Source organism: Marmota monax, unplaced genomic scaffold (genome assembly GCF_021218885.2).
Source record: "Marmota monax isolate L192 unplaced genomic scaffold, Marmota_monax_Labrador192_F-V1.1 WCK01_AAM20220418_F8-fsc00027, whole genome shotgun sequence".
In the NCBI taxonomy this organism is placed as follows: Eukaryota; Metazoa; Chordata; class Mammalia; order Rodentia; family Sciuridae; genus Marmota; species Marmota monax.
This window is the reverse complement of record NW_026694617.1, coordinates 5,531,055-5,558,942: the sequence shown is the minus strand read 5'-3', so window position 1 is coordinate 5,558,942 and position 27,888 is coordinate 5,531,055. Positions and strand designations below refer to the sequence as shown.

The 27,888-nt window shown below is 36.4% G+C and overlaps 1 protein-coding gene across 1 annotated transcript in view; it reads right to left on the bottom strand.

Annotated features, from left to right (window-relative positions):
• Nucleotides 1-9,487: 9,487 nt before the first annotated feature.
• Nucleotides 9,488-27,888, bottom strand: part of Tes (testin LIM domain protein) — a 40,477-nt gene continuing 22,076 nt past the window's right edge. Inside the window, exons 3-7 of the mRNA XM_046422497.2 lie at nucleotides 18,867-19,119; nucleotides 17,648-17,983; nucleotides 16,568-16,783; nucleotides 16,029-16,187; nucleotides 9,488-11,718 (exon numbers count right to left, since the gene is read on the bottom strand). Of these exons, the coding sequence (XP_046278453.1) occupies nucleotides 11,530-11,718; nucleotides 16,029-16,187; nucleotides 16,568-16,783; nucleotides 17,648-17,983; nucleotides 18,867-19,119 (1,153 nt within the window). The 3' untranslated portion in view covers nucleotides 9,488-11,529. The remainder of the gene's footprint in view (nucleotides 11,719-16,028; nucleotides 16,188-16,567; nucleotides 16,784-17,647; nucleotides 17,984-18,866; nucleotides 19,120-27,888) is intronic.

Genomic DNA, 27,888 nt, shown 5'->3' with positions numbered 1-27,888 from the left:
AACAATCTGTAAACTAGGATCTGAGAATTCAGAGGCTCATTCATTGCCCTAGAAAGAGGGGAAATAAAGAATTGTGCTGCTCAACTAAACATTGAATAACACAACCATTTTTTTTTGTAGTGTGTTGTCAGATAAGCAGATCATTGTCATCCTTTGCAGCATAATGGCAGAGCGGCTTCAATGAGCTGAGCATTAATAAATTCGGTGCTATGGAATTTTAAAGGTCTCAGACCTTACATTGTTTATTGTTGAAGTACCAAAATGGTCGGTATAAATTTTAGTTCTTCAGAAAAGAGAAAATACATTCAATTGTCTTTATTGGGACCTAGAATAAATCATTTCAAAAGTATCTTTGACAAGTCACATTCCATAAAGAGATAGGGTGTTTTATGAAAAGCCAACAGGAGATGCTAAGGTACCTTTTATCTAGTGACTTCTTTGCTTGTATCTCCAGCCAGATGTTTTCCTTGAGCATCATTACTCGGGCCCCAAATTCCCTGTTGTATCTTACCACTTGCCTCAAGTTTAACACAGTCTAAAGCAAGCATCATTTTCCTTTCATTCTGGCATTCCTACAAATTAGATTTTTCATTCTTGTTGATGTCCCCACAGATCTTCCAATTGACTTCTCTGCTCCCTGACTTTCAATCCTACTGTGACCTGATCTCTTAAATTCTATTTTTGCTGTGTTTCTATTTATCCATCCACTCACCTAGGAAAACAGTGACAATAACCTCTCATACTACAGAAGATATGCCAACCTCACAAACAGCCACTTTGGGATCATTTCTTTCAGTTCCTCCCAAGGACAGATCTTCATCACCGGCCTATCTCCTCCAAGAGACTATGAAAAATCGAGAACAAAGATCTGTCCATTCACTTTCAGTTCCCCAATAGCACAATGTAACACATGGCCTTGTTAAGGGATGTTTGTGGCGTGAATAAATGGTCTTCCCTTGTTAGAAAAGGTAATCTGTACTAGAGAAGGTTAATTCCCATAATAGACAACTCTAATCTTAGTGACTTAAACCAATATATGCACATTTCTTGCTTACATCATGGTATGGTAAGAGATGTGTGGAGGGCAGATGCTTCTTTATCTCTTGGCACCGCCATCTTGTAGAGATTTTTGAGTTGTAATGGCATAGAAGGGAACTATATTACTCTGTCCATGCTCTATTGGCAAAAACCGAATCACGAAGCCTCTCACAGCTTTAGGGAATGCTGGAAAATATAGTTCCACTAGGAATAAGTTTGATGATCATTTGGCCAGTGGCAGGCAGACTATCCTCCTAAATGTCTGTTGTTTTCAATTATAGTATTCATTTTGGAGGGTACCTTTTTGATTTTACCTCCTTTATTCCAGCTGTGTATCCTGATGCCTGCAAACAAACAAAACTCATTTGGGAGATTTTGAGCCATTGTTCTTACCTTACACAACTCTACCCTTAGGGTAGAAACTGGCTTGTCAAGTGTGAAAGAGTTGGAACCATTTGGTTTTCTTTCTGGAGAATTTTGTAATCCAAACCAATAGGCTAGTCAGCTTCTTGGTATAATGGGATTTATAACATATGCTAGGCAATTGCTCTACTACTGTGCCCCAGCCTCAGCCCCCAATTTATTCTTAAAACATTCTTTTTTCTCAAATTGTGTTTGATTATTTGGGAATGTTGCAGAAATGCCAGGTGTATTTTCTGTCTCATTCTTCCCATTCTCATTCTTTAATGACCACCTGAGGGTTTTTGTTGTTGTTGTTATTGTTGTTCTTTTTTTGTTTTTGTTTTTGCTTATCTCTTACTTAGGTAATGTAACTACATACAGTTGTAGGGTAGCTGTTAATAGTCCAAAAAAACTTTCCCTTAGGAAATGGTTTTTAACTCATGTACTCATGTGCTAAAGTCACATTTTTAATTGCTTGCTAATAAACATGGAGCACTCATGTTTTACTAGGCAGAGAAATATGTCTACAGAGAAAGAACAATGGAGCCAATGTTCAGAGAAGAACCTGGATAAGAGCAAGATGGAGGGACAGCTGATGGCTCTTCCTTCCAGGGCTGAATACTTTCCTATCCACACCGCTCCCCACCCCTCATACCCTTAAAATAAATAACTTTTTTTTTGTTATTTAGCAATCCTAACCAAGAAGACCCCGAATTAGGTGAGGATCTAATTCCATAAAGAATTTGAAGCTGACAAAAACAAAGTTGTCTGGAAATGTAGCAGATATTTAGTCACAGTTGCTATGCTAGCAGAGGGACAGATTCTGCTCACAGCTCCCTGAAAATCAAAATAAAAAAGGAGATACAGCAGTCATCTTTTATCCAGAAAACTTAGCTTTCTGTGGTTGCAGTTACTTGTGATCAACAAGGGCCTGAAAATACTAAGTGAAAAATTCTAGAAATAGCTTTAAGTTGCATGCCAATCTAAGATGTGTGATAAAATTTTATGCAGTATCATCTAGGACATGAATCATCCCTTTGTCCAGTATATCCACACTGTATACACCACCATCCCATTAGTTACTTAGTCTTAGTTATCATATCGACAGTCATTGTATCACAATGCTTATGCTCAAGTGACCCTTATTTTACTTAATAATGTCCCCAAGGACAAGAGAAGTCTGCTTTTTGTTACTGTGACCAAAATGCTTGACAAGAACAACTTATAGGAGGAATATTTTTTAACTCACAATTTCAAAGTTTTAATACATGGTCAGTGGATTTCATTGCTCTATGTCTGAGGTAAGGCAAAACACCATGGCAGAAGGTTGTGGCAGAGGAAAGCTGCTCACTTCATGGTGGCCAGGAAGCAGAGAAGGAGAGCAGGAAAAGCCAGGGACAAATATCCTTTGACCCACTTACTCCAGCCATGCCCAACCTGCCTACCTTTGCCACTCAGTAATCCATTCATATTGTTAACCCATCAAGTGGATTAATCCATTGACTAGGTTATGGCTTTTATAATCTAATTATTTCACTTCCTGCATTAACACAGGAGCTTTAGGGGGACACCTCATACCCAAAACATTATAAATAGAGATGATGGCAATATGGATCTGCTAAGAGAAGTAAAAAAGTGCTCTCTCTAGTGAAAGGGCGAAGGTTCACAATTTAGTAAGGAATGAAAAGAATCCTACGTTGAAGTTGCTAAGATCTATGATAAGAACAAAACTATTTGTGACATTGTGTAGAAAGAAAAATAAATTCATGCTAGTTTTGCTGTCATACCTCAAACTGCAAAAGTTATGACCACAAAGTGTAAATGCTTAGTTAGGATAGAAAGGGCAGTGAATTTCTTTCTGTATGTATAGGAAAAACACAGTATAAGCAGGATTTGTTACTATCCATAGTTTCAGGAATCCAGGGGGCAGGGCCTTAGAATGTATCCCCTGCAGATAAGGGGGAGAGGGGGGCTACTTTGCAGTTATTTTTCTTACTCTCAATTTCATATAGAAGAATATATGTGTCTTTCTTTGGGGAGTGAAGCTGTGTGATTTCTTAGGCAGTGGGGTAAAAATGATTCTTGTGGAAGAGTTCCTTACCTTCCTGAGGTCCAATTTGATTATCACAAAGAAACTAATTCTCACCTGGAAACGTAAAGAGTAATATGGGAACCTTAGAGGAAACGTTTTTAAATCAACAATAGTAATGTGTATTTACAAGGTACAATGTGATGTTTTTATATACATGGTACAAAGATTTGATCAAGTTAATTAACATATTCCTCCTTTTATCTACTTATCAGTTTTGTGTTGAAATTTTTAAAATCTACTCTTTTAGTAATTTTTGAAATACATAATATTTTATTATTAATTGTGATCACTAAATCTTATTCTCCCCGTCTGCTAAAACTTAGAAATGTGATATGTACATGTGACAAAATTTGAACTTCATTACATGTACCAAGAAGTCCTTATGGTTCAATATTTTTATGTCCTTCTTTGGTTATTTGTTCACCCTCTACCCTTGAGTCTCCCCCGCCTCCCATTTGGACAACATTTCAGTTGATTTGTTAAATTCTTTACACCCCATCTGTTCTCTCTAGCAGTTCAGTTAAAATACCCATGAGAGCAAGGATCTTGTTTTGTTCTCTACTTTGTTCCCAGTTCTCTAACCATTCCCAACACACAGCAGATACTCAATAAATATTGATGGTTTGACTGTGAGAATAATGAATACATAAATTAAGGAATGTGGAGAAATGGAGACGGCTACATGCAAGAGAATAAAAATTGGGCAGGATTGAGGTTTGCAGAACTTGTATAGAGGGCAGCTAGAGGTATGAAGGAAACAGAAAAGGGAATTGTAGTAAGTATGTTTGAGGGCAATATAATTGGTTTCATGTATTGCCATTTCTTTGTCAATGGAAGTAATTGATTTTTTAAAAAAAATTGCTAGGTCTACAGAGATATGTTTTTTTCTTCTGCTCCAAGTCTTAGAAACTTGAACAAATGAGCTTCATCTCAACTAGAAATCTCTTACCTGTATTTTAGGCTCATTTAGGTGTTACTTAACTCATTTCCTTATTCACCATTTTGATAGTGTATATCATGTGGTATGTCCTTATTGGGTGCTAGGGAAATAAACAATACAATTATAGTCCTTCACTAAGTAGGGTCATGATATTGGAAAGATAGTAGTATAGGTCAAGACCTTTATGAACATAGGATGGGTCCTAAACCTGGGATAGGAGAGGGCCATGGATTAACTTTTCAAAGTTACCTACCTTTGCAAAGTCATAGAAGTATGAAAGACACTACTAGCTTCAAGAAACCAAATATTTAGGTATGGCTAGATGACAATGTGTGTGTGAAAGAGATATGAAAAGAGTCTGTATCACTCAGATGTTTTAAATAGGATTATAGAATTGCCACCTTTGTCCGATACTCTGGTAGAAGAATAGAGTAGATCAGAACAACATTTCTCAAAGTGTAGATTCAGACCTTCAGTGTCATCATCTCCTGGGAATTTATTAGGACGCAAATCCTCAGGCCATTTCCAACACTTACTGAGTCAGAAACAGAGGTGGGGTCCAGTAATCTGTATTTAAGTTCTCCAGACCTGGGTGTAGTGGTTCCAGCCTGTAATCCCAGCAATTTGAGAAGCTAAGGTAGGAGGATTGCAAATTCAAGGCCATCCTCAGCAACTTAACAAGACCCTATCTAAAAAAAAAAAAAAAGGACTGGGGATGTAGATTAGTGATGAAGTGCCCCTGGGTTCAATCCCCGAACCAAGAAAAGAAAAGGAAAAAAAAAAAAAAAAAAGAACAACAACAACAACAAAAAACAATGCTCTCCAGGCGATGCTAATGCATATTAAAATTTGAGCACCATTGAATTAGAACAAGGGTGAGACTACAGAGTGGAAGACCTGAAAGGAATTTACAATATACCTGGTGAGAAAAGATAAGGTTATGAAAAAAAGTTGGGGCCATGGTATAGGAAAGGCACAGATAGATTCAAATGAGTATTTCAAGCGGCTAGATTAATCAGCGTGGAATAAATTATCACTTGTGTGGGGGGTGATATATGGTAGGGAAAGTAACAGTGATCTGCAGCTTAAAAATGGGAATGAGGTAGTGGGAGGAATCGCCCAAGAGAAATGCAGTAACCAGCCACCCAAGTCATCACATTGTCTCTTGCTCTTGAAACCAAAGTTTTGAGATGAAACTTGATTCTCTGCTTCTGCTGGCAGGTGAGATTGGAGTTTCCCCCAGCTTCAGCTGGTAGGAGGGGTTTGAATAAGATTGCAGGTCTCAGCTGCCCAGAAGTTTTGCAGGTGTTAATGGTGAGCCATGTCCTCCAGTGCTGCAGAGACTCAAGCAGCTCACCATCGATTTCTTCTTCCCTGTTCCTGACTTAAATTTGAAGAATGAGATACATATACCAGGATGAGTGAGTTGTGAGAGTAGGATTTACTGAAGAAACAGAAAGAGAACTCTTGCAGTCCAAGAGGGGACGGGATAGCACATTTTATTCCTTTGAGTGTGTTAGTCTAGGGGTTTATATAACACTTGGAGTCACTGCTATTGGTCCAAAATTATGCTAATTAGGGTTTGGAAAAGTACTAAGTTCTTGGTCAAATCTTGAGTCCCAACTCAAGACTCAGGTCTGCCCCACTTTCATTTTCTCCCAGCAGGTCAGAAAACAGGAGGTTGAGGTTGGTGGATCCTCTGTGCTTGCAGGTTCTGGGCTGCAGTGCTATGTGGAGCAGGCTCTTGCAGCAGGCATCTGTAAAGTGCCCAGGCCTGGCTACTGAAGGGTAATAGGTCAGCACACCTTGGCACGCAATGCCTCACAACCTGTGTGCCTGCATGGTGGGCTCCACATGGTTTAAGGCCATGCTTGCCCCTGCACTCCAACCTACCCGGGTCCACTCTGCTGCTCCCACTCTCCACTGCAGCTTCTCAGCAGGGACCAGTAGGCTGGCTGCACAGCTTGGCAGCCCAGCAGCCATGCCACTCTGACTCTACATCAATGCTGGCTATTATGTAAGTAGATTCCTGCCTAAGAAAGCTGTCCATAAATGATCTCCCTGTCTCATTGCACAAGCCAATGGAAACCCTAAGCTTCAGAATCACACACACACATGCATAACTTCTAGGTACAGGCTCTGCCTCTAAACAGTTATTCACCATTGCTGTGTCTGTCATTCATTTGCCAATTCAGCAGTCATTTCTCCCTTTCCTATACCAGAAAATAATCCCTTCCCAGGCGGCCAGCTCTCAGGGTAGGAATGATGATTAGCTAAGTTATTCATGGCTACTGTTTCCTTTTGCCTTTGATGGGGATGAGCATGTAACTTAGCTCTAAAAAATGAAATGGAAGTGTAGGTGAGTCTGCTGGTTCTCCCCAGAAGAGTTTTCCTTCTCCAGAGAGTAAACATGCATTTGCCTTTATTCTCCTCTATTACTTTGATGCTGTCATGTGAAGGAGTGAAGGAGTGGCGCTTGGATGTCAGACAAACGTTATAACTGAAGGCCACACAAAAAGAACAGCAGAGCAGAGGGATTCCAATGAACTTGCCAAACTTGGGCTAGCCTGCCTTTTGTCTTTAAGACATTCTTAGTTTTTAGTTACTTATTGCCAAAGGCATTCCTGACTATTCACCTTTCTCTAGGAGACTAAAAGGACTGGCCTCAGCACACCTCCCAGCCTTGGTTAAATGCTGCTTTTAGAATGTCCTCATCTGACCCATCTCTTCACACACTAACTTAACCTCTGTATCCTCTGAAATCCAACTTCTGTGAACTGCAAACTCCCTTGTATTCAAAACCTCTTCATCTCCTTGCAGCAACTGACACTTGGTAATCCCCAAAGTCTCTGTTTTTTTGTTTTTGCAGATTTTCAAGTAGAGGCTGGTTGTTTTTCTCTATGTAGGCATTTCACAGAACCTGTGGGGGTTGGTGTCTTTCTCTGTTTTCATTTCCTCTAGTTTTTGTTGTTGTTGCTTCTAACAATTGCAGCTTTTTGAAACATAGTACATGGCCTCAGATATACCCACCCATTTCTAACCTTAGTTCCCATCTTCTATCAAATTCCAGGACACTCCTTCACATTCTTTGATGTCAGACATCACCCCCACCTTAATTCTTGTTTTTTCTATTGTTATTCTTGACCTCAACATATTTGATGATGTCCATCCAACAACACTCATGTCTATTATTTCTTAAACTGCTCAAATCTAACACTCTGTCCTCCATCCTACTCAGCTGTAATTGTGGGGAAGAGGAGAATCAATGGAACTTGAACAGAAGACATCTGTATAGACCCAGCCCTCCTTTGAACTATACCACGATGCCCTTACAGTCAATAATTATGGAGAAATCAACTTCCACATCTCTGCATTCAATAATGGCTGACTCTGGTAATGATAACGGGTACAAGTTGCTTTTGTTATTGTCTGAAGGTCAAGATATTCTGGGGAGAACTATCATGGAAGAAAAATCAATAGCAGCCTTTAAAAATGTCAGCGTAAAATGCCATTCAAAACAAGTATAAAAGGTTAATGCCATTTTGTTTTTGAGTGTTTCAAAATATATTATCAGATGAATAGAAGCTACAATGACATGTTCCCCATAAAAAGACAAAATAATTAGCCAAAGCTACTTAAGCATCTGGTGAAAATGTGAAAGAAATTCTGTTAAGCCAGAATGTTTTTCATGTTGTGTGCTCAAAACACCCATGTACCCCAGGTGCAGTGGCTTTTTATCATGTATGTGAGCATTCAGTAAAATCACCAGGGTTGGCATTGAGCCCTTAGGTAACTGGAGGTCAGTAAGGGACAGAGTGTCTGGTAAGAAACTGGGTAAAGTGTTTTTATTTGGAGATAATGATGGAGTCATAAGTATTCTAAGGAATTAAATGAATACGCAGAAGACAAGTTCAGATATGCCAGGGCATCCTGAGACAAAGGATTCACACTGATCTTGGATGGTGGTGTCTTTTTGGTAACCATGGTGAAGTCAGATGAGTTTAAACACTAAGTGTAGGAAATTGCTTAAGAATGAGTCAATAATGAATCTCCCCTCTTTGGTAAAATTGGGCTGAAATCCTTCAAAGTCAGACTTGGAAATATATGCTTGAAAACTTCAGTCACGTAAGTTTCAGCTAGAGTTGATTAAAGAAAAAACAATCCTCAGTCCCTTATTTCTAGAGGAAAAAAGATAAAGGTAACATAAAACATATAAAAGCCTATAAATCCAATAAGTCTCAAGAGCAACTGGGATTTCATAATAGCATTGAGTAACAAAATACATTGATTTCTCATAACTATATCCAAAATTTTTTTTTCTGCTTAAAGATTAATAGGTGTAGATTTCATGAAGGAGTTCCTGATTAACTGTTTAATGTGAGCTGATTCTACTAAGGATAATAAACGTATTACCTCAGTATACTTCAGCAACTGATGATGCATCAATATCTTGCTTTGCTGGGGCTTGGGATATGGCTCAAGTGGTAGCGCGCTCGCCTGCCACGCGTGCGGCCTGGGTTCGATCCTCAGCACCACATACAAAGATGTTATGTCCGCCAATAACTAAAAAATAAATATTAAAAATTCTCTCTCTCTCTCCTCTCTCTTGAAAAAAAAAAATCTTGCTTTGAACTTTGTGGATCTCAGGAGAGAATTATTTCCTTTCTCTTTCCCCATCCAACCCCTTTTCTCACTGCTGTTCAGGGGACAGAAAAAACAGAAGTCATCTTGTATCTTGTAATATTCAAGATGGGTACTCCACAGAAGGAAAAGGACATCTCTTCTCTGTGGTGGCAACAATGGTTCTGCACTCTGGCATTTTCTCCCTCCCAATGTGAGGATCTCTATTGCTAACTGCACAGACATTGTTAAATGCTTATTAAGCATAAAAATTGAAAATAGAATTTACATGGGGTTATGATGAAACTTCTATCATTTGATCCATGGGAAATGATTAGAATAAAATCTTACATTATCCACTTTTAGAGAAATAAAATGCACAAATCCAGATAATCTTCCATGATGATCAGTTTATTGGTTCCAGAAATAGCCTAATATACATGCAATCATTCTTTTGGGTAGTGAACAATGGATTTGGTCAAATTCCTTGGGCTTCTATATCCCTAAAGCAGCCTGATTCTGTCTCAGTCTCAGGCATGGGGCCAGGCTGGCCAAGAGTCATGCCATTAATATGAAGGATTTCTCCTTCAGTTTATTCTCACTTAGCCACTTTTGGGAAAGGTAAGCTGTTGAACTTCATGCATGAACTTGTGGAAAAAAATATATGTATATATATAATACTATTTAAGATAAAGGCAAAAGGTAAACATCAAGTGATATTTATACACAATTATGGGTATTTGTAATATTAGCTTTTTAGAACTGCATGCAGAATTAGATTACTTCTTTTTGTAGGGTAACACATATTCAAGTTGCAAGATACCTTTTCCATGGTTGGGGATAGTATAGTGCAGAGAGAATGCTTGTCTATTTGTATGTACACAGGTGTATGTGCGTGCACAAGATATAAAGAGAAGCACTAACAAACATGAGCAGCAAAATATGAAAGCAAATTATTCTGGGTATATGCCAGAGAAAAGTACACTCCCACTAAGAGAAATACTTCAGACTGAAGAAAAGAAAGCAAGCTCTCACAATCTTACATGATTAGGAAGAGAATATTATTTCCCATTTACTTCATTTCTCACAATAGGTTGCTATAAAAGGATTTCTTAAGAAACTGAGAAGTTGCAACTCGAGCATCAGAGTAATATTGTCTGAATTTCACGGAAAAGTTTCCCCAAATTCAGTTAAAATATTTTTTCTAAAAGAAAACAAAAAAAACTCTTGCATGACCTGAAAATAACTGAAATGTTCTGATTTAAAGTTTCATAAAATTTAACCCTTCTCTATAATGTAGTTTAGTTTCTCTTCTGTCAGAACCTTTTTATCTGAATAGTTTTTCTACTTGGAGACACTGCCCTCTGCTGTATCAGGCACTTAACTGCAGAAGGATTTTTACTCAAAAGGATGGGGGTGGGGGCAATTACTCAAGTGCTTTATTTTGAATATACATATAATTCATTACATTTAATTTTCATGGTGAATAACTACGTATGGAAGTATACAAGGAAAAATAAACATTAGACATACCTAAGGATGAAAGTATACAGGCAAAGACATTATATCTATGAATAGGTTTAGAAGTATCATAAGACAGTATCCATTGGATAAGACTGAAAGCCATGCAAAACATTTATTCAAACCATGACAGGCAAGTGCAATCATTACAAGATATAGTTTTCTGTGTACAAAAACGACATGTTCTTTGGATTGAAGACAACATAAATGAGTGGTGTGGCTTTTATGCCCAAGACAAAAATCTATAAAAGTTAAAAAGTGTGGATATTGTTGTACCACATGTGATAATAAAAAGGCCACAGATGGAGATCTTCAGTTCAGTTTACAAAGAAAATATTGAGAGGTAGGGTAAATAAAATACAGGGAAATGCAATAAAGAAAATGCTATCCCTGCCGGAACAAGGAAAGAGCAAATGCACAGGCATTCAAATATCAGCTCCACGTATTGCACTGCATTTCTATTTTCTCTGTTAAAAGGAATTATCTGTGCATCAAATACACAGCCTTGACATTAGGGAAAATTTAATTTCCTTTTTATTTCACAGATGAAGGAAAGAAGGAGTAGAGAACTATGAATGCTCATCTTTCCATTCAAGACACTAACTTTTAAGGGTTTTTAATATACTGCATTTGGCACCAAGGGTATAGGGATTTGAAGGTTAATTATACCCAAGCGTTAGAAAGCTGAAGTTATTTACCATTTTAAAACTCAAATGCTTAAAGCAGGCTTTTAAAATTGAGGGGAAAAAAAGTTGATAAGGAAAAAACAATGCAGAAAGATGCTGAACAAAATCTTCTGGTTCTCTTTATAGTTTTGTTTCCCCTTTTATTATTATTTTTTTCCAAATTGCATTTTACAGTAGAAATGCAGATCACTTTGGATAGATATGGCTCAATATTGCTTGGTTCTCTCCTCCTAAGACATTAATTTCTTGCACTCTATCGAACAGAAAACCATCCCTTCTACGGGCATGAACTTCTGCCCAATGAGGCTCTTGCTGCAGCAGGAGCACAGAAAGCACTCTGTGGTTGCATGCCAGCTGAAGTTGTTGTAGGTCACGCGTTGCACTTCTGGATCGATGGCATTGTGGCATCCTTGACACACCTGCTCAGGAATAATACAAGAGAAGAGAGGAGAGTGAGAGATCAAACTGACAGTAACATTTTCATATTAGGACACACTAACACGGTTCTTCAGATGGTAAATTAAAACTGAGAATGACTACTTCAGAAATATACAACTCAGATTGAGTGACCTTCTAGTTAGCCTTTTAAACCAATAACCCTTAATGGGGATCTAAATGCTGAGCACTGTGAGGGATATAAGATGAAGGCCAAATGCATGACTGATGCTTCAAAGATGTCCCTATGGTGTTGAAGGTGGAAAGTATTGACAAGTTCTAAAACAGTACATTTTGGCATATTCTATTAGACTGCACATTAGTAATTATAAAGAAGTTTATGAGATGATTTTTCCTTGTGCATTAAAGCTTTGAGGAGGTAATTTTACCAATCTTACTGATCACACAGAAGATTATTAACACCACTAATTTCTAGATAATGGTAAATTAAAATCATGTTCAAAGTAATTAAGGACTCAATTAAAAATACTGGCAGTGTTTGAGAATAATGAGTTTGCACTAAAAAATATAACTTGTAGTTAACTGGTTTCTGTTCTGTCATAAGATCAGTCATAATATGTGCAAATCTAATACTATATTAGAGTAACTATATTGAATTAATACTTATATCCCCTATATTATTCAATATTATGTTATACTCAAATATATAAGATGTACACATACACATACATGCATCAAACACATTATTTTCTTAATTGAACATGTAAGTGAAAAAAAAAAAAAAAACTAATCCACTGATATCTTTAAAGCACTAAACAGTCCATGTGGTTTGTTTACCTCTTTTCAATGAATGTGGAAATACAAAATCTTTGTTTCAAATATTTTACAAGAAGCCAATAAGACTTTCCAGTATGACAGTGACTAATCCTGGTCTCTTAAGGAACTACTGAGTGATGAGGGGTAAGAATGAGCAAATTGAAGAGGGTCATTTAGTGTGAACCTCCTTAGTTGAAAAGACTTTAAAATGTGGCTGCTGCTTAATGGATACACTGGTTTAGGCAGGGAAAGGAGACCTATTACACATTCATTGAAGACGTGCAATATATTTTCCAGATTTTTCAGGTTTACATTGCTTCTAATTCCAGAGATTAGAGTTCTGTAATCTACAAATTATATCAACTCAGTCTTCCCTGGAAAACAAGGGAGATCCTTTCTTTGGATGATGGATACACTATTCCTGAATACTACAGACCAACACTATAATTACAAGCACACCCCTAATTTGTAGCTCCACCATGTGAATAAGTGCTTTTGTGTATATTTAATTTTATAGGCTTATAATTCATTCAGAATGTGGTCTTACAGTTTCTTTATTTCATATTAATCATTCAATATTTTTAAACTTGTTCATATAAGTTTATTTCATACAATGTTTTAATTGCTTGCTACTTTTTCCTCAGTTGAGTAGTACTATTTGTGGACCTATTTATGATGAAGTAAAACACACATTTTCATTTTGCAGAAAAAAGATATAATCACTATTTAATTGCATATGGAATCAAGGAAATTATTTAGGTTAGAAAACAAATAAATACAGAAATGGTGTAAAGAATTTAGGGTTTGTGATTTTATAAATTTAGTTTTACTAATTTTATTTGATCACCATTCACACCAAAGTCTTAAGTGTAATTCCAGATAAAATTTGTAGAACCCTACTTCTTCAAAACACTCAAATTCGCTAGACACCAAGGGCCTGGGTGCTGTATAAGCTTTCAGAGAAATGATGCACCCCACCACTTTCCTTCTGGCATTGAATTGGCTGTATTTTTTTTCTTTTTTCTTCTTTTTTATTGGTTGTTCAAAACATTACAAAGCTCTTGAAATATCATATTTCATACATTAGATTCAAGTGGGTTATGAACTCCCATTTTTACCCCAAATACAGATTGCAGAATCACATCGGTTACACATCCACATTTTTTACATAATGCTATACTAGTAACTGTTGTATTCTGCTACCTTTCCTATCCTCTACTATCCCCCCTCCCCTCCCCTCCCATCTTCTCTCTCTACCCCATCTACTGTAATTCATTTCTCTCCTTGTTTTATTCCCATTCCCCTCACAACCTCTTATATCTAATTTTGTATAACAATGAGGGTCTCCTTCCATTTCCATGCAATTTCCCTTTTCTCTCCCTTTCCCTCCCACCTCATGAATTGGCTGTATTTTTAACCCTCTCATATTGTAGGGTTTTTATCTCCTTCAATCCCCCTTCTCTGGTTTTATGTCTGTATTTGCAGTGCAAATATCAGGAAAATTGAGAAAGTAAACCTTTTAAAAGAAATGATGCCTGTTATAAAATTAAATAATTTGAAAGTACTTTTGTTTTTAAAAAATTATATCTGTAGTGTTTTCCTTCCATTGGTTAGACACAATGTAATGGACAGGAGCTTGAAACAGCTGCCTAAAGAACTTTGCTCTGTTGAAACATTTATTCAGCTCTTATTTATTGAGCACCCACTATATTGTTCTTGTATTTGGAAAAAGCAGAAGAAGCTCTCAGAGAGTTTATGTTCTAGTCTTGAGAACAATGTTACACATCCTACCAAAAAAAAAAAAAAACAACATATTATGATCTCTCCCACAGAGAAACAGTTGCAAGAATATTTGTAGATGTTTTAGCTAAGTAATATATTAAACTCCATAGTGATTTAACCTCTTGTTGCCAGGTAAAAGGAAGGTCCATGGTGATCCCAAAGTAAATGAGAAACAAGAAAAGAAGTCAGTTACTCAAACAGTTCCCAAGTGTAGACACTGATAATGTGTAAATAAAAGAGCAAATTCTTGAGCTACTTACAGTCTAGTAGAGGAGACAGGGGAGCAATATTAACAACCACATATACCCTCCCCTCTAGAGGAACATGGAATCTTGCTAGAGAGAAAGGGGTGGTTGCTGGGAGCAGGCAGTCAGAAACTTTTCAGAAGTTTTTACTTCTGAAAAAAAGTAAATCCTCAACTGATTCTAGAGAAATGTGTAGGCGCAGTCAGGTAAAACAAGGAGCAGGAGGATGTGCCAGACGAACTAGTAAGAGTGAGCAAAAGACAAAGAACAATGTATAAACTAAAGAAAGCAGATAATAATGTGGAAAGATGCAATCTAGGTTGTTATTGCTAGTAAAAAGTGACAGGATAGTCAGGAAAAGGCCAGATCTATTATACAAAATCTTAGTGATGACATTTGCATTTTAGGAAGATTGTTTCCCATAATTATGGAAGATGGCTTTGGAGCAAGATGAATAACAGAAGTTGGGGGAATATTTGAGAACACTATGATAATCAAAGTGACAAAAAACTAACGTCTAAAATGGAATAGCTGTACCCGCAATGAGCTAAGATACACACTGCTGAGGCAGAGTCCAGAGAAAATGAATGACTATCTGGGGCAGTGGGTTAAAATTGGCTGAAAATTGGCAGTGACATCAAAACTGCTATCTTTTTTTGAAAAAAAAAAAAAAAAAGCACCATACTCTTAAGAACTATATAAAGATGTAATTTTATTCCTTAGCCAGGAGTCTCCCATGCTTGATGGCTTACAGGAATATTTATTACATTCTCCTACATATAAACAAGTAGAAGTCTATCCTTCTGGTACTCCTGGCCTAAATGCCCTACCATATATGGTCAAATTTTTACCTGTTATCTACGTTACCAATCTCTTGGCCATTACACAATAGCAGTTCTGTGGAAGCAGAGTAGATGCAAGAAAAATTATACTCCCACATTAACTGAATGTTTGGCCCACAGAAATCTAAATATGCAGGTCAAATTTTGCTATACTGAATCAATTCAATGAGGGTTAAAAACAAAAAGAAAACCAAACAAACAAAACAGGTAATGTACAACTTCCAGGTAGCAAAAACAAAAGTCCTAGTGGGTGGCCCAATAACACACGAGAAATCACACAAGTTTGGAGGCTAAAGTTATGAACAGTTGCCAGAAACATTATTTAAATGTAATCTAACCTGAACCTATGAGAATAAATCAATCTTATTCCATTAAGGATTTTATTTTTTCCATGATGGTTTTATTATCAAGCAGCACTTATAATCTACACTGTAAACACACAGGTAGAACGAACTATTTTGAGATGGTCTGTAGTCAGTGCATGTACTGTTTTTGAACTGCTTGGATTTTAACACCCTGTAATGGGAACCACATGGTTTCTATGTAAGAGAAGTGCTATCTGCCTGCCATTTGTGAAAAGTTTCAAGAGAGGCATCACTCAGGTTCTAAAGCAGGCTGAGGCAACCATATCCCTAAAAGGCTTCTCACCACAGCATGATTCTTCACATAGCAGGGCTTGCATACAGGCTTGTCATTGACCATTACATATATTTCCCCCGCTAGGATGTTGTCACAGTCAAAGCAGCAGAAGTGTTTCAGATGCCAGTTTTGGTTTTCGGCCTGGGTGTACTCATTGCTGAATATAAGCTGGGAAGAAGATTAAAAAATAAGATAAATCAAGCATTTTTCTTTGTGCTACAGATAACAAACAAAGCTAGGTTCTTTAAACAATAAGGCATTTAGATTTACAAGCAGATCAAATATTTTCTTGGGGCTTAAATTTTGAAAATGATAACTTGAATTTGTGTTTACATAGTTCAAATCAATATTTTGTTTCTGAACAGTCTTTCATCAGTAAACACAATTAAGACAGACACCTAGAATGCATAAAGTCAAAAGTTTCTTTCATTAAACTTCTTTGAAGGTATGAAGCAATCAATATTTGGTTAATTTCTGCTGTCTTCTAGTAAAACAGCCATATAGGGGAAAGGAAGGAGCCTGCATGCAGGTTGCCCCATGAAACAAACCTCATCACAGCCAGCACATCGTGGTTTCTCGCTGTCACAGTAATGTCTGCCACAGTACAGCTTCCCATTCTTCCAGAAATAAATCATGTCAACCAGGAGTTCAGAGCAGGTACTGCAGATAAAACAAGCTGGGTGCCACAGTTTATCATAGCCAGCCCTTTCAGCATAGATGGCTGGGTCACCTTCCTTCATACTCAGTTTGCAGCAAAAGCAGGACTAAAAGGAAAGCATCAAAAACAATCTGGTCATCAATAGACATAGTTTCCTCATCAGTGCCAGCAAGAAAACAGAACAATAATTTCAAGAGAAATAATTTCTACTGAATTTATTAATTTGTCCCTTCAGATAAGGTATTAATATTTCTGTAAAATGGAATCTCTTAATTTAGGCTATTCAAAGCTCTGTCTTTTGGTTCCTGAATTGAAGTCACTTATGGCAAAAATCTAATAGTAATTTCCATCTCAATTTTACATGAATTCTCTCAAAAATGATTACATTAAGAGCTTATTAGTATTTTTTTTTTCAGAACTGAAGCTTATTAGTTGTTGTGTTAACAGGATCTATGAAAAAGATGTTTCATTAAGTTTAGTTCTAAGGCTTTACTCATTTATGTCATAATTGTCTTCTACTTTTGAGTCATTAGACAAAGACTTCCTCTCTGGAAGCAACTTAAAATAAAAATACTGGCTGACATTGCCACATAAATTTAATAACGAGTTTTAGGCATGTTTTCACAGCAAAACTGAATTAATCTAAGCATGTATTATTCTTACTTATGAGAAGAGATAAGCAAATAACAATTTCACAGTTCTGTTTCAGCATGTTGTTTTCAAGCAGGATGCCAATGCCAACTACTGTGGGTACATAATATTCATGATATCCTTAACAACAGATAATCAGAAAACTTGGCTTTAGACACAAACAGAATGACTCTCTAAAATAAGTCTAACTCAAATTTTCATTTACCATTTACCTCTTCTTTTTGGAAAAAGAGGAAAGGCCCACCAAAAAAAGTTCTAAGAAAGGGAAAAGACCTATAAAATATACTAATCGGACCATCAATGTGACCATTTTACTTACGTATTGTTTTTTTTTGTGCTCTGCAGATTCATTCTCCATGGTGCCCACTGTTATTGGGGTATTTCTGTCCCCACCAGGAATGTACATTTTGTCAGGTCCTTCAGTGTCCATCTCATAGGGAAGTTTGACATCTCCTACTCCCAGAGCCTCGTTCTTGTATTTCTTCACAAACTGTTCCATCTCTTTCACCTCTTTGGGAGATAACTCATGGCACTTGGAAGGGTCCTGGTCATGTGCAGGGAGCTGCTTTGCCAGCTGCTTTTTCCGGTACTGTGCCCCCTCTGAGCCTGCCACTGGCTGCTTATCCTTAGGCAGCATCTGCATGTACTGTCTGGCCTGAATGACAGGGACCAATGTTAACAGGGATAAGACTTGGTGACTAGGCAGTATAATCTTCTATAATACATATCAGAAATAAGTTAATTAAGAAACAGTGGGTTTTATATATGGGTAGCAGTTCATCCTCATACTACAAGTATCTTGAGATACTAACACATTAAAAATGGTATGGTAAATAAATGATTTAGTTGGGTAATAAACATATTTTTCTCCATGAAATTAATTTTTTCAGTTTGTAAAAAAGATTTGGATTACTATTGTTTACTTGTGCTAAATATAATTGGGAAAAAACCACAAACTTTAGAAAAACTTGATCAGAATGGTTTAATGGTCAGCAACATTTTTATCATATAAAATGTGATCTTATCATGAGATCTACTGTAATGATATAAGTAACCTTTCTAAAAGACTTCCAAATGCTTCACCTAGTTGTCATTAATTGTGGAAGGAGCCTGACACAAATTCACAATTTTTGGCCTTACATAGTGAAAGAAATAAAATGTTGAACATTTTTTGTTCAGTTCTAATGATGTAAGTAATTCCATTCTTTAGACATCCTTTATCATCTTGTGAGAAATCCTCTTAAGTTACTTGAGTAGAGAAGTTACTAGATACAAAACATGTGATTTCATTAATTATTAGGATTGTTAGACCACTCTTTAAAGTGGTAAATATATTTAGGTAGTCAAAGAAATTGCACAAGGGATTTAGTCTTACTTTCAAAAAGATTCTAATAGGGGCCAGAAGTGAAAGTAATAGAAGCTACAGAGAATTAATAGATATGGGGGTAGGTGAGGTGAATTAGGTCAGTAAAGAAATTGTTCTAAATAAAAAGCCCAAGAACTCGGATAAAGGGACTCCTCATGCCCCTATTATTTACCAACGCTTGATTCTGGACAGGAGGAGCCCACTCATAGGTAACAGTATTGATGGAGACATTCTTCTTGGCAGCAACTGGATTGGTCAATATCATAACATTGCGTTTATACATGGGAATTCCATCTGATTTTAGCTTTGCAATCAGGGTGGTGTACTTGGTGTCTTCAAAAAGTTTTCCCACTTTTCGGTCCTCTTCATTGCTCAAGAGGACATCATGCTCTTCTTGGCCACACTTGCAATTACGGCATATTTTTCTGTAATTTAAGAAACAAGTAGGAAGTGTTTAACTACAACAAGTCAATAATAATCAAGTATCCACATACATTTATAGTTCACAAAATACTTTTAAATACATGCAATATAATGGAATGTAAAGGCAAGTCCCTTTTTTTTTTTTGCAGGGGAGAGATGTGTATCCATAAATTTAAGCAAGAAGGAAACATGAAAAACCTATGATAGCTTTATAAACTTCAATAAGTGAGATTATGGCTAAAAAGTGCATGCTCAAGGAGGCAGGTCTGAGGGTAAACCCATCAGTGTACCCTTACCAAAATAAATAAATAAATAAATAAACCAAACCAAAACTACCCAACAAAATATTTCATATAATATTGTATGTTAATATTTCAAAGTAGTTGTTGTTGTTTTTAAGTGAGAGGAAGGGAGATTGATAACTTTGTTTAGCAAAGACTATAATCCTACATTCAGGTTTATAGGGTTTCTCATTTCTTTTCCTGTCCAATTTCCAATTTCTTTTCCTTTCCATTCCTTTCCTATCCTTTTTCCTTCCATATTTCTTTTTTCTTCTTCCTTTAAATTCCATAAGGGATACTAGTACACAGTGAAAAAAAATGGGTCCAGTTTCTGCCCTCTAGAACTTGCTGGTGGGGAGACAGAAAATAAAAATCTCTTATACAAATATGCACACTCCTATAAGTGATATCTTTCCTATTTGTGAGAGGAAAGATAAATAAATGTTATCTTGAGAGAGTAATTTTGATTTGAAGTTGGTTAGAAATGGCCTCCTTAAGAAAGTGACATTTAGATATCAAGGATGTGTAAAAACATAGGTGTGAACTATGGATGTTGTGTTTATTTGGGAAGGTGAAAAATGAGAAAGAAAAGCCCTCACCCCCAACATTCTGGTAGAAAAGAGGAATATCTTCAGTGGTCCTCAATTAGAAAAAAAAACAAACCAAAAACAACAACAATGAACAAACAAAAAAATGACCCTTAAGTCCCATAACCAGAGAAGACTGGTACAACTATAATGAATAAACTGGTAAGTAACAAGATTATAGAGAGGTAGGCAGGCATGAGATCATGGAGGGACTTGTAGGACACATCAAGGAATTTGCCCTTCGTTATAAGAGCAATTAGGGGACACTGAAGGGTTTTAGGTGATACAATAACAACAGATCTATAATTTTAAATAATGCAAAGCCTGGTGCATGGAAAATGGTCGAGCTAGAACACATCTGGAAGAATGGAGACCAGTTAACATGTTAATTGTGGATGCAGTTTGGAAATGCATGGTTCTTAGTAACAATGATACTGCAACTATTTTACGAATGGAATTTACAGTCAGATGGGCTAATGCTTTGGTCGCAGTAAGATGGTTTTAACTTGAAGTAGGGTATTTGACAGCGGAAATGAAAAGAAACATATTTTAGATCTTCTTATATTTAACTCTTTAAACTCTGCATCTTGATTTGGATGTGGTGATAGTTTCTGAAAAAATAAGCACAGATTTTTGAGATAAGTTGGTAGAAGGAATATTTAGTTTATGAGCATAATAAAAAGAGGAAAAGATTTGTGGTAAGGGATGGGAAGGTTCAGGGGAAAGTCTTCAAAACTAAATTATTTATAAGTCTGAAATGCCTATGAGATGGTGAAGATATCAAGTAGATAATAGAAAATGTAAATCCAGGTGTCTAAAACAACCCTGGTAGAAAATGAAAATTTGGGCAGCAGAGAAAAATACATATGCATCTTAGTTTAACAGATCACCTGTATCCCATAGAGAAAGTACAGAAAGAAAAGTTATTCACAGGTATATTGACCAACTATAAACAAATGCAATGCATTAGCACTAAAAGTGTTTAACCCACTGTGTTGCAGACAAAATGCCTATACAAATCTTAAATTGAGCGAATATACCACTTGCAGTAACTTTGAAAATAAATACTATGTTTTAAAAGATCTTTTGAGAAAGTAATAGGTGAATGATTAGAGCACTTGAAAATATCTTTAAATTCACTGTGAAAATGGTATTAACTTTATTGGAAAAGTTACTTTTACTAAATGTTCAACTGAACAAATATCACATACATAACTGATATGTAATATAAGAAATAAATTCATGAAAGCATTTTCAAGAACAAGGTTCTCATTTTATCTTCAGGAATGCACTATATTTCAAATTATCACTATTCCAAGATAAAAACACTGGGACAATATATACTTCACAGTAATTTGCGTGCATTGCACTATTGCCTGATTTATGTTATATTTTGGAAAAAGTGCTCAAGAAGGCCCAACAAGGATCCTTCACCTGCGAGTAAGTGAAGTTCTACATATACTTGAAGTGGTAGAGAATCCTAACCACACTGTTTTTTCTAACACTCTATTTACTGGTTATGACTTGTTGGTATACATTCAAAATATTGGATTCCGTACTACAGGCATCATGAGGTTTAAAAATAGATTCAAGTACCCTCTAATGGAAAAAATAAGTAAGAAGGTCATAAGATTACAGATTTGGATACAAATTAAATTCTCATTGTAAAATGGTTAAATAATAGTCATTGTTGGGATGAACTTCGTGTAATCACTTGGCACAGTTCAACAATGGGAAAAAACACACTCACAGTAGAGTCAATATGTCTCAAGTAAAGGTGGTGGGTAGCTGTATAACAACTTTAATGGTAGTATGGATCAACATGACTGGTTGGTTTCCAAATATTTTACTTCTAATAGAGGTAAAAAATGGTATTGGTCTCTGTTTACTCAAGTAATTAATGTGTGTATTGCAAATGCACAGATTATTTATAAATTTGTGAACAAAGAGAAGAAAGATCTCATGAATTTGTTGGATTTCAAAAGAGACATCTGCTTAGCATCCCTAAAACAATGCAATTCAAGAAATCATCAGGAGGAAGAAAGTGTAACACTCCTGAATCTGCTGCTGTCCAAGATGATTTCAGATTAGACAAGAGAAACCATATTATTTTCAAATGTTAAAACAACAATGTCAAAATAAGCAATGTTGTGAAAAAACAACAATGTATTGTCAAAAATGTAATGTAACCCTGTTTGAAGGGTTTTGTTTGTATCAAAAATAATTCTTGAATAGGGCAAGAAAATCACTTCTTTGTATACTGTGCAACATGTGAAAGGATATCATATTACACGATGTCCTATTCTAGGATGGCTAATATATGTAAAAGAACTACATTGTTCTAGTTTCCTAATTATTCTTGATGATCATAAAAAATAGATAAGCCTCAAATTATGGTTTCGAACCTATTTTAATACATCTGTGTCAAGTTTGTTAAAATCTTAACAGAACCAAATATTTGGGACATAATGGGTTAACAGGTTTTCTGGATTTGAAATTCATATAAGTCATGGGATTTCTCTACATCAGAAACAGGAAAAATGAACAACTAAAAACTTAAATAAATCTTTTTGCCAAATAAGAAATTATCAAATAATCAGATTTTTTTTTATTTTCTTAGAACAAAAGGAGCTTCTTAGAACTCTTTTCAGTACAAAAACTGAAAATATTAGATCTGACTTGCAAATAGAGGAGAAGGGGGAAAGAAGGGGAGAAACAGAAGGAGAAGGAGAGATGGTGAGGTCAATGGGTAGATATGAACAGATGTGGGAGCATGGAGAGCCAAACTATTGTCCTTGTGCACACAATAATAGCCAGGAATCTTTACTTGGTAATAATTTGTTGAAGAATTATCATACTTAGTATAGCTATAAAACAGTCTTATATTTGGTTATCTCATACTACCATCTAGTGGAAAGGAGCATATTATCCTACTACAGTATGGTCTTTATTTTTGTTCTTCAGTTTACAAAAAATATGGAATTACTTACAAAACTATCACATTGCTTTTGGATCAATTTAAAATTATGAGCTTTTGGAAAAGAGCTAGGAGTAGCAATTTAGTTCCCAATAGATCTTTCTGTGGCATGCATGCTAATAATTAGCAAAGTGATAGCCACATCAAGGCTATGTGATGAATAATGGACTTAGGCGGGAGTCAGGTTTTAGAATTTTAAAAACAAACAGTAAAAAACACAGTCTGCTGGTTGCTAAAACATGAACTACGAAAAGCTATAGCATGGCTAAATAAATAGTATTTACTGTGAAAGTGCAAAATATAAAGGGATATATTAACCAATTACACAAGATCCATTGCTTCAACTGTTTTATTTATTTTGGCCACTCTTAGAAGGACATTCTGAAGAAGACTGTTTCCCTACTCACCCCTTTATTAACCCAATCTATCTTTATTAAGCAAATAAAAGAGGTTAAAACAACAAGCCAACAGCAGCAGAGATGAGGAGCAAAAGAAACCACTAAAAAGTCATACCAGGCCCAATTATCAGTTTTCTAAGTAGGGAAAATCTGTAATAAATTTATTAACAATTTTAAATCTAGACTACAGTGTAGCCTCTTTTGTACCCTCAACTCCTACATGGTGAGCTGCGGAACCAGGGATGGTAGGAATCTGACTTGGGCCAGAAGGGTCCTTTCAGCCATCCCCACTGCAGCAGCTGGAATGATCACATCCTTCCATTGCCCTACACTGAAGTTCCAGTTCCACAATGAAAAGAGCCACCTACAAACCACTAAGTGGGAAAGAAACTTATAAACTCAGGACCAGGCACTATCTACTGTGGAAATCTGTTATTATCATTTATTTAGTTTAAAAAATTTCTATTTTTTTTCTTGTGTGGCTTTAGTCTCCAGTGTCTTGTATGTGGGGAAATGCAAGGTAGAACAGGGGATTCAGAAGTAAGTTATTTCAAAACAGCCCTTTTTTAATTTTCAAAAAGCTGTATAGATAGACGGGGAAGCTTTAAGGTGTTGGGGAGGAGATTCTTTATACTACAATTATTTGTAGAAAATGTTTAGTGCCTAATAAGCACACACGCTCAATAAGCCAAAACTCTATATTCAAAACTTTCTGTAACAACTTGAGAGTACTCGAGTTAAAACCGAGGGAGAGAGAACCAAACTACCCAAAGTACTGCCCCAGAAAAATAGAGATTTACAGCTTGAAGCTACAAGAAGTCAAGCAGGTATCTGTTAGCCTCCAGAAAGAGATGGTTTTTTTTTTTTTTAGTACCACTATTCATAAAAATTATTATTTTTCCAGGCCAAATAGCAGAAACCAGAGTGCTCTGACTTGCTGCCAGCACTCATAGTGATTTAAATGCAAGGCCATGGCACTGTTACAAACCGTAATTTAAAAAGGCTGGAAGCTGCCCTTTTGTAACAGGGATATACATATATGGACTTGAGTGTGGACCTCTGTTATAGAATTCAACACAAGTATTAATCCATTTATGGTGGGGAATTTTTAGTTTTCAGCCATCTCTAAACCAATAAGAAATTCTGAACAGATGTTTGATGTAATCAAGTACTACTTTATTTTGTAAAACGCAACTGTTTAAATACAGGTAAAGCAAAACGATACTTCTATTACTTCTGATGACAAGTTATCTATGGTTGCCATTAAACCTTCAATATTAAATAACTGGGTAAATTCCTTGAAATTTTGAGTTTGTAAGAAATTTCATAAATAATTAATTCTAAATATTACTTGGAAGCATACCCAACAGAGAGCAGTTCTTATGGGTAGGGATTAGGCTTCCTCAATATTTTGTTTTCCTCTGTCCACTAATCACTTGTATGTTGAAGAAGGGGAGAGCTTCAGTTAAAGGATCCCATTGTCCACAAGGATGTCTATGTTACAAAAACCCTTCAGAGAAGACAGCCTGGTGTAGTTCAAAGTTCAGTAGTCATGAAAGGGAAAGTGCATTCCAGTTTCTAATCTGCCACATGCAAAGTCCGTGATAGGAAGGTTTTGCAAAGCTTTGGATTCAAACTCAGCTCTGCCATCTATCAGCAATGGCTGTGGTGAGTTATTAGGAAGATTAGGTACAATCAGGTACATAAAGTGCTGTGGTAAGCAGAATTCTATGTGGTCTCTATGACCTTTGCCTCTGGCATCACTCCCATGTTTATGTGGTGAACTGGGGATTATCCAGGTGTGCCTAATCAAATCACTCAAACCCTGGAGAAAGCATATTTCTTTTCTGAGCTGGCAACAGCCGAGGAAGTCAAAGAGATTAGAGGTCTGTACCTCAGAGAAAGGATTCTAAGCACTGCTGGCTTTGAAGATGGAGGGAACTGTATGTCGAGGAATGTGAGTGATGTATAGATGCAAATTTGTACCTCAATCCCCCAAACACAAAGAATCAAATCCTACCAATAACAGGAATGAACTTGGAAGTAGGTTTTTCCTCAGAGCTTCAAGATAAAAGCCTAATCTGGCCAACACCATGATTTCAGCCTTTTGAGACCCAGGGCAGAGAATGCAGCTAAACATTCTCTTTATTCCTCAAAACTTCTAAATTAAAGAATATGTGGATGTTGAGTTAATACATGTTTTTATGTAGCAATAGAAAACTATTACAAGTGCTATAAAGGAAATGCTTGCAAATATTTCGTATTAATAACTCATGGGCAAAAACAAATCACTTCAGCTTCCTTGGGTTTTAAGTTCTTAAATGAGTTTTGACTAGCAAATACCATTCTAAATTTTTACCAGTCTAAGAATTCATTTTCAGCCTTCTACAACTATGGTGACACACCCTGAACTGACCTCTTCCAAACTCCAATCTCCACCCTTGAGTACTCTAGGTGCCCTTATCAATGGGGTAAGAAGAGGCAGCAAGCAGAGATCAGAGTGATAAAAGAGTGAGCTCTGGGTATTTATCTCCTGGTTTCCTACAATGTGCTAGGAGGGAAAATGATCTCTAACTGGAAATAGGTGAAAGCAAGAAAAGGAGGTGAAATAGACCTAATTGTGTCCTCTTCAGATTCATATGCTAAAGTCCAAAATGCCAATGTGACTATAATTGGAACTGGGGCTTTTAGGAGGTAATCAAGGTTCAATGAGGTCATATAGATAGGGTCCTAATCTAATTGAACTGGTGGCCTTATTCAAAAGGAAAATCTTTTCCTACCCTACACACACAGAGAGAGAGAAACACTATGTGAGCCACAGTGGGAAGACGGCTAGCTATACCCAGAAAGAGAACCCTCACCAGAACCCATGGTGTCACCTCATCTTGGACTTTCCAGTCTCCAGAATTGTGGAAAGACAAATTCAGGTTTAAGCCACCATTTTGTTATGGCAGCCCAAGCAGACTAATACACTGGGCAAGGAATACTCCTCAAGAGGTAGTCCTTGACCTGGGATTTTTTGGTTCCTGGTGGTTTGAGGAAGGTTCTGTCTAAGCAAAGAAAACATGCAGTAAGGCACAGTAATTGCAGGGAAGAGCATGCATGAAGTAGTTGAAGCACATAGTGCTTGGAAAGGAAGTGAGAAAGGCTGGAAAAGCAAGCAGAGGTGAGATGCTAAGGTCTGCCATCAGGGGCAAAGACTTTGCCTTAAGGATTAAGTCCAGTGGAAACTGAGGGTTCTTAAAGTATGAAGAAGTATATAATAGTACCCATTTCAATACACCTTCCTGGTGGTTATATGGAAGGTCAACTGATAAAGAGGTAGAGGCTAATTTAACTCTTATTTTGTAAATATGAAGCTCAGAGAATCCTGGAAATTAAGTATTACTACAAAGTTGGAGGTGGAGGCTACGTGGACAGGGACTCCAGGTTCACTTCAACCATAGCAGTTCTGTGTCCCTTGACTAGAACTTCAGTCTTCATTATATTCTGGATGGTTAGTATAGAATATTTTACTTCAACAACTGTACTGAAAAATGGCTGCATCTGGAGGTCAAAGGCATCATCCTTTGGTCTTCCAGTTATGGTGAAAAAGTCAGGGAATGATCAAGAATCCTAACAGCGAAACGTGCCTGGACTCATGCCAGGAAGATGATAGAACTACTGAGAGATACCATCTGCACAGACTACATCATTGCCAGTGAGGCTGAGACCAAGGACCAAGTGTGGCTCTTAGAGTCCCAAACTATACCTAATTATTAAGTCTGTGCGATAAAACTAAAATAAAAATGTAATATCCATGCCATAGAGATCTGCTCTTCACTGATATATTTTTTAAACTGAAAAATATCAGATTATAGTGATCTGCAATAGCAAAATAATATAGACCAAATGAAAATCACTATAAGCTAAACTTCTTCTAGAGAGAAAAAGCGATTATCTCTCAAGAATGAGCTTTAAAAATTTCATTAGCAGTTTCTAGCAATTGAGCTTAGAAAGATTATTTTAAGGTCATAAAGTAAAACTTATGCCCAGCAGAGGGCACTATACTCCTCTACAAAGTTAACCAGTAGACATAAGAGAAAGTGGTGTACAGAGTAAGAGTTAAAATACAGTCAGCCTTTTGTGTCCTATCCTAACTGTGGAGCCTGTATCCATGGATTCAACTAACAACAGATGGAAAATATTTGGGGAAAAAAAATTCATCTGTACAGAACATGTATAGACTTTTACAAACTGTCATACATCATAATTTCCGGGAAGACTGAGATTTCTGTTGCCTTCACTATTTAGAACAATTGTGTTCATTTCTTAAAAAAGACTTATTAGAAACTTTTAAAGAACCTAACATCCCAGATTGTATCCTGTTATATTCTCTTTTAACCTATATTGTACATACCTATAATGGCTGATGAAACTATTTATTCTCAAGATTTCTAAGGAAATTTGTATTACAGAAGTGGTTGTCAAAAAGATGTTAATTGTTACAAGACAGCCCACATTCTAATATTGTATAACTGATCTTTTT